At 41.0% G+C, this 15,245-nt stretch overlaps 1 protein-coding gene across 1 annotated transcript in view; it reads right to left on the bottom strand.

Annotated features, from left to right (window-relative positions):
• Positions 1-15,245, bottom strand: part of cdh23 (cadherin-related 23) — a 1,109,092-nt gene that overhangs the window by 120,640 nt on the left and 973,207 nt on the right. Inside the window, exons 38-39 of the mRNA XM_059946450.1 lie at positions 7,086-7,307; positions 2,703-2,822 (exon numbers count right to left, since the gene is read on the bottom strand). Of these exons, the coding sequence (XP_059802433.1) occupies positions 2,703-2,822; positions 7,086-7,307 (342 nt within the window). The remainder of the gene's footprint in view (positions 1-2,702; positions 2,823-7,085; positions 7,308-15,245) is intronic.

The raw sequence follows: 15,245 nt of genomic DNA, 5'->3' as shown, positions 1-15,245 counted from the left end.
ACCTCACTATTCACTGCAGAGTCTTGCAATCTGAGATGGTGCAATTTCCGAATCAGGCAGTGATGCAGCTGCTCAGGATGCTCTCAATACAACCTCTGTAGAATGTGATGAGGATGGGGGGGTGGGAGATGGACTTTCCTCAGCCTTCGCAGAAAGTAGAGATGTTGCTGGGCTTTCTTTGCTATGGAGCTGGTGTTGAGGGACCAGGTGAGATTCTCCACCAGGTGAACACTAAGAAATTTGGTGCTCTTAACGATCTCTACCGAGGAGCCGTCGATGCTCAGCAGAGAGCGGTCGCTCTGTGCCCTCCTGAAGTCAACAACCATCTCTTTTGTTTTGTTCACATTCAGAGACAGGTTGTTGCCTCTGCACCAGTCCGTTAGCTGCTGCACCTCCTCTCTGTTTGCTGACTCACTGTTCTTGCTAATGAGATCCACCACGGTCATGTCATCGGTGAACTTGATGATATGGTTCGAGCTGTGTGTTGCAGCACAGTTATGGGTCAGCAGAGTGAACAGCAGTGGACCTCGCACACAGCCCTGTGCTCAATGTGATGGTGTTGGAGATGCTGCCTCTGATCTGGACTGACTAAGGTCTTCCAGTCAGGAAGTCTAGGATCCAGTTGCAGAGGGAAGTGTTCAGGCCCAGTAGGCTCAGCTTTCCAATCAGATTCTGAGGGATGATTGTGTTGAATGCCGAACTGAAGTCTATGAACAGCATTCGAACGTATGTGTCTTTTTTGTCCAGGTGGATTAGGGCCAGGTGGAGGGTGATGGTAATGGTGTTGTCTGTTGAACGGTTGGGATGGTACGCGAACTGCAGGGGGTTGTTTCACTGGGAGCACTCTCACCTCTGAGTCATGAGTTCAAGTCCTGGTCTCCAAAATATGAGATTCTTCAAAGTGTAACCAGCCAAAATAATTAGAAAATATAGCAACAAACAATCTGCTGGAGGAATTCTGCCGGTGAAAAGTATTTGTTGATATTTCTGGTCAAAAACATGCATCAGGAATGACAAGTGTTTGGACCCGAAACAGCAACAGATACTCCCCCTTCCCCCCTCCACAGACACTGCTTGACTTAACTGAATTCTCCAGTACTTTGCTTGTTGCTCGAAATTCTAGTATTTGCAGTTTGTCAAGTCTTCATTTGAAGACATCTCTGATAATGCTGTCTATGTGATTTTATGTTCAGAAGGTGACATGGCTTCACTGACAGTGACAAGTTTTGGGATGACCATCTGTTCTGTGATGTGCTTTTTAAATGCTAGACTATTCTTCTTTCTCTAATGTAGAGAAATGTCTACTGGACATGGGATCAAGGTTGTACAGGTAACATGTGGGATTTTTAGTGGATTCATTGGAAGCTGTGTTTGGGGTGGAGAATTCTCTGTAAACTCTTCTAAAAGTGCCATATCTACCACTCAGAACACTGATTTGAGCCAATGTCCAAAGCAGGCTACTTCCAGTACTACAACTTCTCCTCTGCAGTAACAGGAACATCAGATAAATTATGCACGCTAGTCATGTGCTGGAGGATGTTGACTTACAGTCATGTAACCCCCAAATTAGGCCATAATGGCTACTGCTGCCCCCAGCTATTGTGAATCCATCTAATACAGCAGCACGTCAGTCAGTAACTTTGCCAGAGAGAAGCCCTTTCAGCGGCTTAGCAAAGCTTTAAGGCCAGGATATAACATTTCTAGAGAAGCTCAAATGTTGGAACACACTTTAGAATAGAAAAGCACTTGTTGCACAGGGTCACAGCGTTATCTGTAAGTTAGTTAAAAAAATCCTATTGTTGGACATTTCATCTCTGTCAGTTGTAGGCTTCTCTTTCTCTTGGGACAGCCCTGTACCCTTGTGTACTTCGTTGCAGAGAGGCACTTGAAGAAGAGTAAGAAACTGTGGTTATCTTTGATTACTGGGTCTTTAATTTCTTATTCCCCAATTTAAAACCCTGCCCAACTTGTCACGAGTTTGACAAATTCACCAAAAAAGGCCACAGATTAGAATAATTAGTGAACAATATAGAATGGAAAACATTAGTAACAAATTGGCTCAGTGCATTTCCTTTTGTTGCTGGTACGTCAGAATAAGCAGACACTTATTGCCTTGAGTCTGTTCTAATATTCAGCGGGGCAATGGCTGATCTACTAACTTTACTTCCTATCCTTCACACCTTAATTCCTAGCCTTTCACACAACCCCCCACCCCCGACTTTTCTCTTGATCTATTTGATTGATAAAATACGTTGATGTCCGATTTAAAATTTGCAGTGACTAATAAGACTGTTATTTGTAGGCATTAGTTCCAAAATTCTACTACTTCGTGCACGGTGGTACTTCCGATTTCAAAGGCCCATCATGAATTTTCTGTTTCTGTGGAAAGATTTTATATCTACTGATTTCCTCATAATCTGGAAAATTTAGATCGCATGATTTCCTGATCTTGCAAATTTCAGGAAATTCAGTGTTAATTCATCTCATCTCATTTTGTAATCTCTCTTTATAATTTAACCTGTGGAATCTCGGATTTAACCCTTAGACTCCAGGACTCACTCCCAAAATTCTTTCTCTATCATCTCAGCTAAATAACCATATCAGAATAGAAGACACTGTGGAACAGATGGTGGTTCTTCTATCAAAGTATTTCTTCAGTGCAATTTGCATACAAGCCATTGTCTTTATTCAAAAGCACTTACTGTGGTGGTGGAGGTCAGACGGTATGCAAGGTTCGGACACTGGTCAGTGGCTGTAACGATGAGTGTGTATCGGCCATGGGATATCTCATAGTCCAGTTCTTTCACTGCCCTGATTTGACCCTTGACCAACAAAATAACTGCATTTATTCAATGTACAGATGAAATCTTAATTTACGTTCTTAATACAACAAAAAAGACAAGTCATCTGTTATAATATTAATAAATAGCAGCCCATGCAACATTCTTCTAATATTTTATAAGTAGAATTACTTAATTAAAATATCATATCAGAAAATATGTATATCTGTATGTCAGAATAAGTGTGTCATTTTCTAGCACACTTTCCTGCCCACATCTTGATAAGATATCCAGAAATTTACTGATCATAGCTTTGGAAGAAATTAATGAACGAACATCCACCAGCCCTTCAGGGCAGAAAATTCCAGAAGTTTTTGAACTCCAACTGAATAAATTCTCATTTCAACCATAAATGTTCTGCCTCTCATTTTGTGATCTTAGACTCCACAATTAAAGGAAACTTCACCCCTGAATCTGCCTTGTTGGCCCTTGACACATTGCATTAAGGTCATCTCTCCTTCTGGTCTGCATATGATCTGCTCCTTTGGGTTTAACAGTTCCAGAATCATTAATCTCACAAACTGAATATTTGAATAATACTAATTACTCTGATATCCTGGTTTATACTGAACTATTGCTTCCCAATATCCCTAGGTGTTTTATGCACCTTCTTCCTTGAAGACAGACACAAAATAATTGTTTAATTTCTCTGTCATTTTCTATCTCCACGGCTATAAATTCTACTGTCTGTAAGAGACCCACATTTACCTTGCAGGTCCTTAGGGTGGCATGGCAGTGTTGTGGTTAGCACAGCATTTTACAGTACAGGCAACTGGAGAGAAAATACAAAAAAAAACTGAGGTGCAAAGGGATTTGGGAGCCCTTGTGCAGGATTCCTTAAAACGTTAATTTACAGGTTGAGTCTGTGGTGAGGAAGGCAAATGCAATCTATTTAGCATTTATTTCAATATAAAAACAAGGATGGAATGTTGAGACTTTATAATGCACAGGTGAGGGCTCACTTGGTGTATTGTGAGCAGTTTTGGGCCCCTTATCAAAGAAACAATGAGCTGAAACTGGACAGGGTTCAAATGAAGTTCATGGAAATTATTCCAAGATTGAATGTCTTGTCATATGAAGAGTGCTTGATGGCTCTAGGCCTGTATTCATTAGAATTCAGAAGTATGAGGGGTGACCTTATTGGAACCTATCAAGTCGTGAAAAGCCTTGATAGAGTGGATGTGGCGAGGATGTTTCCTGTGGTAGGAGAGCCTAAGACCAGAGGACACAGCCTCAGAATAAAGGGTTCTCCTTTTAGAATGGAGATGAGGAGGAATTTCTTTAGCCAGAGAGCAGTGTATCTATGGAATTCTTTGCCACAGACTGCTGTGTAGGCGAAGCCTTTTATGTATATTTAGGGCAGAGGAAGATAAACTCTTGATTGGTCAGGGCATGAAGGGTTACAGGGAGAAGGCAGGAGATTGGGGCTGAGAGGGAAATTGTGATCACAAAATGGCAGAGCAGACTAGATGGGCCAAATGGCCTAACACTGCTCCTATATCTTATGGTCTTATGGAACCAGGATCAGTTCCTGCCGCGGCCTGCAAGGAGTTTGTACATTCTCTCTGTGACTGTGTGGGTTTCTGCTGGGCATTCCATATTCCTCCCCCGGTCTAAAGAGGTGTCTGTTGGTAGGTTAATTGGTCATTGTAAATTATCCTGTGACTAGGCTAGGATAAAATCAGGGGATTGCTGGACCGCGTGGCTTGAAGGGCCTATTCCACACTGTATCTCAATAAATAAATAAATAGCAACTACCTAGAGAAACTCTTCCAGCCGCTTTCAAAGATTCTCACTAGTTTACATTCATGTTCTGCTTTCCCTTTCATGATCAATTTCTTAGTCATCCTTCGTTGAGATCTAAAGCACTCTTCGCCCTCCAGTTTCTGCCAACATTATGAACTTCCCTTCGTCCTATCTTTAATTTCTCCTGTAATCCATTCTGGGACCACTTTTCCTGCTGTTGCTTAGTTGCTGCAAATTGTACTTTAGTTCCTGAAATGCTAACTAGTGTCTGTCCATTGTCAGGCACCTCAGTACAGTTTTCCCAGAAACCACAGGCCAACACCTTTACAGTTTCCTTTTATTTCTTGCCCGTTACACAACTGGTGCTTAGGGCAGCAATGAAGGCCCCCCATCTTTGTCTATCCATACCATCGCCCACAAAGTACAGCTGTATAGAACCCTGCTCAGACCCCACTTGAACTACTGTGCTCAGTTCTGGTCACCTCACTGCAGGAATGATGTGGAAGCCATAGAAAGGGTGTAGAGGAGATTTACAAGGATGTTGCCTGGATTGGGGGGACATACCTTATGAGAATAGGCTGTGTGAACTCGGCCTTTTCTTCTTGGAGCAACAGGGGATGTGAGGTGACCTGGTAGAGGTGTATAAGATGATGAGAGGCATTGATCATGTGGATAATCAGAGGCTTTTTCCCAGGGCTGAAATGGCTAACATGAGAGGGCACAGTTTGAAGGTGCTTGGAAGTAGGTACAGAGGAGATGTCACGGTTAAGTGTTTTTACACATAGAGTGGCGAGTGTGTGGAATGGGCTGCCAGCAACGGTGTTGGAGGCGGAGACTCTTGGATAGGTACGTAGAGCTGAGAAAAATAGAGAGCTATAGGTAACCCTAGGTAACTTCTAAAGTAAGAAAATGTTCGGCACAGCATTGTGGGCTGACGGGCCTGTATTGTGCTGTAGGTTTTCTATGTTTCTAAATATAGAAAGATTCTTCATTGCTGATTGCGTAACAATTTTTTTTGACCAGTCAGAATCGTGAGCCCTGAGCTAAACCCCTGAACCTTGAGGACCAGTAGAACTTAGCCTCTGCCCTTTGATCTGTTTAGCATAGATGACCCTACCAAAATTCAGAACACAGGGCCCTGACTCCAGCCAACATAGCATAGCAGTGTGTCTCCAAACCCTACGACAATGTTGTGGTCCACATGGAGGAGAGTTTCCTTTGTTTAGATCAAAACCCTGGTGTCAGAACAAACTACTTCAGTTTAAAATTTGTTGTATAAACTGTTCTTTCCTACAAGCTCCTTTATGACATCTATAATTTCCTGTTCCCCAGTCACTTCCTCAACATACTGGAGTAGACATTTATATGTAGTCTAGGAATTAATTGTTAGCATTCACGTTAATTTACACAGTGTAAGTTTATTATTGAGAAACTGCAATTTATTTACAGAATCAGCACGGTAACGGGCCTACTCAGCCCAGTTATACCCATGTGACCAACTGACTAACCAATCAATAAGTCTTTGGCATGTGGGAGGAAACTGAAGTGTCTGGAGGAAATCTACGCAGTCATGAGGAGAATATGCATGCTCTTTACAGACAGCAGCAGATCTGAACCTGACACTCATCACTGGTGCCATGATGGCATCATGCAGGCTGCTATCTACCGTGTCACCCACACACGCTACCATGCTGCCCACTTATGGTACTGTGCCGCCCACGGAAATAACTGAGGTCTTAATTTCCATCAGAACTCTGATGAAAGGTCTTTAACCTGAAATGTTAACTGTCTCTCCTCCTACAGATACTGCTTGACGTGCTGACACTTTCCAGTATATTCTGTTCCTATATCAGATTTGCAGCATTTGCAGTTTTTATTATTTTCATTTAAAGTCCACCATGATTACCCATCTTGCATCATTGTCATTATAAACAACTCTTATCAATGTTCTTTCGCTCCACTTGAAACAATTCTAATTATTATATCACAATCTACAAAACCAATATTTTAACACCATCCTTTCTGAAAGTGATACCCCATTTCTTTTTCTGTGTGCCCTTCCTAAACATTAAATACTGAGATCCCTACTTTGATTAGCCTGCAGTAACACACACAAAATGCTGGAGGAATTCAGCAGGTCAGGAAGCGTCTATGGAGAGGAATGTTTCGAGCTGAGACTCTTCAGCCCTGATGAAGGTCTTGCTTCAAAACATTGACTCTTTATTCCTCTCCAGAGATGCTGCCTGACCTGCTGAGCTCCTCTAGCATTTTGTACGTGTTTCACTGGAGTTCCAGCATTGGCAAAATCTATTATGTTTTCGATTAGCCTGAAGCCTTGTATTTATAATGCAATTTGGGTCAGACTGATTTACAACTATTTGTGCTGTCAATTCATCCATGTTTCACCTCTAATATGATTGTTTTAATATTTTTTTCTGTAGTCTGATCATATTTGTGATAGGTTTGTATAAATGGAATTTTTCCCTGTTTACTACTCACTGTGATACTGTGGACAGTGAAAGTCTTATCAATATTCCCTTCCACAATTGCATATGTAATGGTTCCATTGGGCCCTTCATCCTGATCTGTTGCATTCACAATTACAGTGAAAGAATTCAAGCTCGATGGCCCTTCGTCCAAGGTGATGTCGTACTGTTGTTGGTGGAACACTGGGTGATTGTCATTCTCATCCAAAATATGTACAAGTACTGTAGTTGTCACCTGCAGGAAACAGGGCATGGGTTAGTCACAGATACAGAAAGCACACTGTGTCTAAGCTAGCTCTTCGAGCACGAAAGAAAGAGACTGAAGAGCTAAAATACCCAACCATAGCCACCACTTTCTTTCCCGCACTGCACCAGAATACGTGGGTCCCAGATTGGCCTCCATCGCCATCCAAGGACGCACAAATAGACAACCCCTTAGACAAATATTGCATTTGACTCAAGTGATTGCACTGCTTCGAACATGCCCTTCAATTAGTCTCACTCCCTCTGATTTTGTACTATAATCCTGGCGATACTTTTTTTCCCCTGCATTATTCAAGGTCTATTTGGAACAATACTCCAGGTACTGATTCTGCGCCCAAGATCACACCACCTTACAGTGTAAAACATTCCTCCCTCTCCCCTCTGGTTTTTATGTGAACTGAAACCATCTGAATCTTTCAGCAGCAGAAATCACAACTGAAACTCTCCATGTTCTGACCTTTTGAATAAAAGTGCTGAAGAAGTAAAATCTCACGAACAATAGCAAAACGTGAGTCAATGTTCGTGCAACAGTTTGAAACTAGTGATTGAAAGCTGGTACTCTTTGCAGCTCTTAATCTTTACTACCACAGCATTCAAGGGAGGGGATCAGAATCAGGAATAATATACACTCAGTGGCCATTTTATGTTCTTGGTCTTCTGCTGGTGTAGCCCATTCACTCAAGTTTCAACACGCTGTGCATTCAGAAATGCTTTTCTGCACACCACTCTTGTAATGTGTGGTTATTTGAGGTAATGTCACCTTTTTGTCAGCTGCAAGCAGTCTGGCCATTCTCCTCTAATCTCTCTCATTAATAAGGCATTTTTGCCCACTGCTGTTCTCCGGATGGTTTTCATTTTTCATACCATTCTGTGTAAACTCTAAAGACTGCTGGTGCATGATCAGCAGTTTCTGAGATACTCAAACCAACCCATCTGACAGCAGCAATCATTCCATGGTCAAAGTCACTTAGATCTCATTTCTTCCCCATTCTGATGTTTGATCTGAATAACAACTGAATCTCTTGACCATATTTGGATGCTTTTATGCATTGAGTTGCTGCCATATGATTGGCTGATAAGTTATTTGCATTAATGAGAAGGTGTACCTAAAAAAACTGGACGCTTGTTATGTTTTGTAACTCCAAAACATAAAACTAATGGAAAGAAAAACACAGGGAACTGAGAGATGCGTTTCTACTTCATTTGTACTTTAGTGACTTGCACACATTTATGATGTGGTAGCGTAATGACGTATACCATTCACGTACTTCATCATATAACCTGTAATGAATTATGTGAACAGCAAAGAATGCTTAATTAAACAATATATTTGCAATATTAATGAAATATTAAATACACAACACTCCTCCCTGCTTAGCTGAAAACTCCAACTCATTTTAGAATGCATCTCAACGATATACACAGTATACTGTATAATACAACTATGATACAGACATCTGCAGCATGGTAAATTCTAAATTGTCCCTTTTAGGCCCAAGTATTTAATCGTTGAGAAGGATTTGTTACACTTGCGTGATAACATTTTTCCACAGGTGTGACTTGTGGCTGTGAAAAACTCTCAGGGTCTGGGGCCTTCTCTGGGTTAGCTGTAGGAGTTGGCTCTGGGACTGCAGGAAGTGGTACTGACAGCTCTGGACATCCAAGTACTCACTTCTGATCATCTCTGTAGCTGCTCGCCAGGTCTGCTTGTCTAGGAGTGAAATATCGAACCTCCTGAGCAATTTGCCTCAGCTGTTTCTCCTGCACACTCTGTCTGAGACTGGGTATGACGAGATCCAAATATGAATGCAAAGAACGAACCAGGAACAGTCCTGGTGAGTGGTTGGTTGTGGAGTGTGCTGCATTGCGAAATGCAGGGAGGAAACCGGCAAACTTCTGACTCAGTATCTGTGTCGTGTGTTCTGCTGGCATTGCTCACAGTGTGTTCTTTAGACCCTGGACAAACCTTTTCATTAAGCCATTTGTTGTTGGGTGGTCCAGTGCAAATGTAATATGCCTTATTCCATTTGTTTTCAGGAATGACTGAAACTGTTCAGCAACAAACTGTGGTCCATTGGCACTAAGTGTTCTGGAGCACCAGTCCTTGAGAAGAGGCTTCTCAACACAACAAATGTGTGGGGATCTAGTAGAGGCTATAGAAACATAGAAAACCTACAGCGCAATACAGGCCCTTTGGCCCACAAAGTTCTACCGAACGTGTCCTTACCTCAGAAATTACTAGGCTTACCTATAGCCCTCTATTTTACTAAGCTCCATGTACCTATCTAAAAGTCTCTTAAAAGACCCTAATGTATCCACCTCCACCACTGTTGCTGGCAGCCCATTCCACGCACTCACCACTCCCTGAGTAAAAAAACTTACCCCTACATCTCCTTTGTACCTACTCCCCAGCACCTTAAACCTGTGTCCTCTTGTGGCATCCATTTCAGCCGTGGGAAAAAAACCTCTGACTATCTACATGATCAATGCCTCTCATTACCTTGTACACCTCTATCAGGTCACCTCTCATCCTCCGTTGCTCCAAGGAGAAAAAGCTGAGTTCACTCAACCTATTCTCAAAAGGCATGCTCCCCAATCCAGGCAAAATCCTTGTAAATCTCCTCTGCACCCTTTCTATGGCTTCCACATCCTTCCTGCAGTGAGGTGACCCAGAACTGAGAATAGTACTCCAAGTGGGGTTTGACCAGGGTCCTATATATTTTGTAGCCTGGGGAAAAGTACACACTCAGGACAACAAATACCTTTTCGGGTTCTAATTCCTTTATCTGTTTTAGATGTTTTAGTGCCGGAAGAAGGTCCTAAAACAAAATGAACAACCTTACAATCAGTTCCTGCTGTTACAATCTCCATTTAACCTTCGATCCACACACTTGTGTATCGACGGATTGTGTATGCAATATAAAAATACATAAAGAAAACTGCACAAAACTAATACAGTACGAATACAGTAGTGGCAATTCTGAAGGAACACAATACAAACAACATTAGAAAACCACCAACCCTGTATCTTATACATAGCAGCAAAAACTGTAAGCGAATACATCTCATCTGAGACTTCTACTCCCGCATGTGCTTAACTTCCAAACAGAGACTAAACATTCACGTTATGCTGTTACATTCACAGTCAGTCATGATACAATAAAGTAAGACAAAAGGTACACTTTGGCACAACTTTTACATGATATTGCCTGGTAGTTAAATTACAGTAAGACTGACCTACTTGGCTGGTGAAGAACTTCACATAAGCCACAATATCCATGCCAATGCATTCACTCATGAAAATCTATAGCATCCACATGTAAAACATGTCAGATTACTGATATTCTCGATTCACCAACAAGCATAAATGAATTCACATGGATATTGTCAACTAATACTTACTTTTTCTCACCAGGCCCCATATTTCTGGGAGGAACTTAATCCAAAAGCTCCACCAGTTTCCTCTGCAGAAAACAAAATGGTCTCCCCACTATCCTGCACGTGTGTAATGACGTCACCATCTCCGCTTAAAGGCACAGACAACTATCCTAGCATTACCCATATGGATGCCTGAGTACACTTTTTAACGATAATGAATAGGATTCAGTGCTCACCTGGTTACACATAGCTGCAACATTGCCTCTTGGCTCCTAAATTCAATTCCACGATTGATGAAGGCTAAATCTCCATACACCTTCTTAACAACAAAGTCAACCTGTGCAGCAGCTTTGAGCGTCCTATGGAATCGGACCCCAAAATCTCTCTGATCCTTCACACTGCCAAGAGTCTTACCATTAATACTATATTCTGCCATCATATTTGACCCACCAAAATGAACCACTTCACACTTATCTGGGTTGAACTCCATCTGCCACTTCACAGCCCAGTTTTCCATCCTATCAATGTCCTGCTGTAACCTCTGGCAGCCCTCCACACTATCCACAACACCTCCAACCTTTGTGTCGTCAACAAACTTACTAACCCATCCCTCCACTTCCTCATCCAGGTCATTTATAAAAATCACAAAGAGCAAGGGTCCCAGAACAGATCCTTGAGGCACTCCATTGGTGACTGACCTCCATGCAGTATATAACCTGTCTACAACCGCTCTTTGTCTTCTGTGGGCAAGCCAGTTCTGGATCCCATGCCTCTTTACTTTCTCAATAAGCCTTGCATGAGGTACCTTGTCAAATGCCTTGCTGAAATCCATATACACTTCATCTACTGCTCTTCCTTCATCAATGTGTTTATCCTCAAAAAATTCAATCAGGCTCGTAAGGCACAACCTGCCTTTGAAAAGCCATGCTGACTACTCCTAATCATATTATACCTCTCCAAATGTTCATAAATCCTGCCTCTCAGGATCTTCTCCATCAACTTACCAACCACTGAGGTAAGGCTCACTGGTCTATAATTCCCTGGGCTATCTCTACTCCCTTTCTTGAAAAAGGAACAACATTCACAACCCTCCAATCCTCCGGAACCTCTCCTGTCCCCACTGATGATGCAAAGATCATCGCCAGAGGCTCAGCAATCTCCTCCCTCGCCTCCCACAGTAGCCTGGGGTACATCTCATCCGGTTCCGGCTACTTATCCTACTTGATGCTTCCCACTTAATAGGTCACACTTAATAGGTCCTATTCTTTCATGTCTTATCCTCTTGCTCGTTACATACTCGTAGAATGCCTTTGGGGTTTTCCATAATCCTTCCCGCCAAGGCCTTCTCATGGCCCCTTCTGGCTCTCCTAATTTCCTTCTTAAGCTCCTTTCTATTAGCCTTATCCTCTTCTAGATCACTAACATTACCTAGTTCTCTGAACCTTTTGTAAGCTTTTCTTTTCTTCTTGACTAGATTTATTACAGCCTTTGTACACCACGGTTCCTATACCCACCACAGATCCTGACAGACCCATTCCTCTTGGATACTGGGACCATTGGCATTGTCTATGGGCTCCACTCAATCTTGGAAAGAATTCCTTCAGCCTCCATGTGATTGAGTTCAGAGGATATCTTATCATGGATAGTATAGGGAACTGGAAGAGCTTTGTAAAACTTTGGTGTGGCACTTTCATTTAGTGCTATTTTACACTTGATACTTTTGAGGTTCTCAATTCCATCCTTGAATGCCATCACTGAGTACCTTTCTTAATTTGCTTTCAGTTGACTTTGTTGCAGGGAACGTGGCACACAAATGGTGGCTGCATCGCCAATCAAATTGTTGTTAACTCTGTCCATCATGGCCTCACAATGTTCGCCCTTCTGTTTTTACCACAGACAAGCCCAATGTGGCTTGTTGGTTGTTGTATTTCACAATTATGAATGTCACTCCTACAGAAGTTATCTTTTCTCCAGTATAAGTTCATAATAGGATATCTGCAGGGTTCAGTTCCGCATCCTTGAAATGCCATCCAGACTCATCTTGTGGAATGACTGAAACAGCCAGTGTCCAATTCCATTTGAACTAACTTGCTGTTCACTTCTGGTGTAAACCATTTTGCTTGCCTCTTGTTAGTTTTCACATTTTAAATCTCAAGGCTACTCAGTCCTGTGTCACTCTGATAATTATTAAATTTTTCATTAAAAGCATGCAGATTTAGTGTTCATTTTGAAACTGCAACTTGACTTTTTATCTTTTTCTCTTCACTCTGCAGTGCATTTAATTCTGTCTGCCCAGCATGCTCTTGATATGTGTCCTTTTTGTTGCATTTTTTGAAAGTTTTGCTTTTAGATCTGCATTGGTCTGATGTATGTGAGTTCCTGCCACAATAGTAACATAATTTATTTGGCTCGACATTATGATTTTGTTCACAATCATTTTCAATCCTGACTGCAACTCAATTGCATTTCTAACTGCTGTTTTAAATGTGAGTTGTGCTTCAGTTAGAAGCAGTTTTTGAATGCTTTATTGTAAGATTCCACAAACTAAATGATCATTTAGTACATCATTAAGCACATGACTGAGCTGGCAATGCTCGTGTAATCTCTTCATTTCAGCCACATACACTGAAGTGGACTGCCCTTCCTTTTGATTCTGCTTGTGAAACCAAAAGTATTCGGCAATCAACAATGGTTTTGGCTCTAAGTGTTCCTGCATTACTTTCATGATGTCAGCAAATCTCATTTCAGCTGGTTTGGCCAGAGCTGTCAAAATTCAAAGCAAACTGTATGCTTTTCCATCTAATGCACTTAGCAAAACTGGCACTAGTTTTTCATTTGTTTCAAAATACTGCTCAATTCACTCAGTATACATTAACCAGTAATATTTTGTGCAATCTAACATTTCTATCCTTTTGATGTTGCCAGCCATTTCTGTTTTTTAAAATTATGACTATTATCACCTGGTACTCACTGTTTATGAACCTGTGGATTTTGCTCGCATTCTGTCTTTTTTAAAACTCAACCATCTCTGTCCCTTCCTGAAGAGACCCATGCTGTGCTTTTTTTTTAAACTTGAAAATCTCGCTGTGCTTCAACATGTAGGTAGCCATTTTGGGCACATTTAAAACCTCCTTATGGCCACTGTTATGTTTTATTAGGCAAAAAACATAAAACTAATTGAAGGAAAAGCATGGGGAACTGGAAGATGGGTGTCTACTTCATTCTTATTCAGTGAAATGCGCACATTAATAGCGTAATGACATTTGCCATTCACATAGTTTTATATATAATGCGTAATGAATACTGTAATCAACAAAGAATGCTTAATCAAACAATATATACAATATTAATCAAATTTCTCTGTAATATTACATACACTACACAAGAGTGCATATTGAGAAATTTGCTTTGTGGTAGCAGTGCAGTGCAATAAATAAAAAATACTATAAATTACCATAAGAAATATGTGTAAAATTCAATATGTAGTGCAAAAAGAGAGCAAAATAGTGATGTAGTGTTCATTCACACCCCAGTTCCTCCATACAACATCTCAAACTACAGCCTGTAAAGAGGATTTACAGGTTTTGCACCACTTTGATATTAGCTTTAAATTAACAAAATAAAAAAAAGGAACCAAGGATTGCAGTGAAACAAATAATTAAGGAATGGATTAATGGAAATACTAAGGAAGAATTCTGGTTTGATGTGGACCATTTAGTATTATTTAAAACTCAGATCTGCTGACTATGATGCTGCTGTAGTTAGATTATAATTAGAATGCCCTATAAAACTTCAGTTCCTCCTCTGGAGGTACAGTGTGCACAGATTAAAGTCCTGTTGACATAGAAAAAATAATGGTACAGTACAGAAACAGTCTCTTTAGGCCATGATGTCAAATTAAATTAATCTCTGCTGCCTAGAGAGGATCCATATTCCTTGATCCCTGCATGTTCATGTGCCCATCTAAAAGCCTCTTCAAAGCCACTATCACCATCCACAGTTGTTTTGTAGCTGGTCAAACATTAGTTGGTATTAATAGAGGAGATTACTTTTCATGCTTCTAGTTAATTAATTTCTACCCTCTAATGTCACGAAGGAAACATCTGCTTGTCATTTTGCTACATTGTAGAATTAATATTATCCAATTAATTTTTAAGAACAAAACAGTACACAGATTCAAGATGACTGAATCCCACCGTATTACAGCAGGTACAAATCTCTGACCGTCGGACACTGATTATTCATCCTGAGCAAATTGTACACCTATTGCACAAAGTTCACCGACGGGAAATCAGTTATTTGCTGCAACATAATCTGCTCCTTATAAACAGACCCGGTGAAGTATTTAACTGGACTGAATGTTATTGCTGTATGAGTTGAGTAAGACAAAGTGTCATAAATAAAGTCACAACACTGGAGTGAGTCTATGTTTGAAGAATGCTTAATTACATTAGTCACCACAACTTCTGTGCATGAGTTACAGTAAAAAGGATACAAATATTTCTGAACTTACCTCCACAACTTGCAAGAA

The sequence above is a fragment of the Hypanus sabinus genome, chromosome 21 (assembly GCF_030144855.1).
Source record: "Hypanus sabinus isolate sHypSab1 chromosome 21, sHypSab1.hap1, whole genome shotgun sequence".
In the NCBI taxonomy this organism is placed as follows: Eukaryota; Metazoa; Chordata; class Chondrichthyes; order Myliobatiformes; family Dasyatidae; genus Hypanus; species Hypanus sabinus.
Note: the sequence above shows the minus strand (reverse complement) of the source record. Positions and strands in the feature narration are given on the sequence as shown.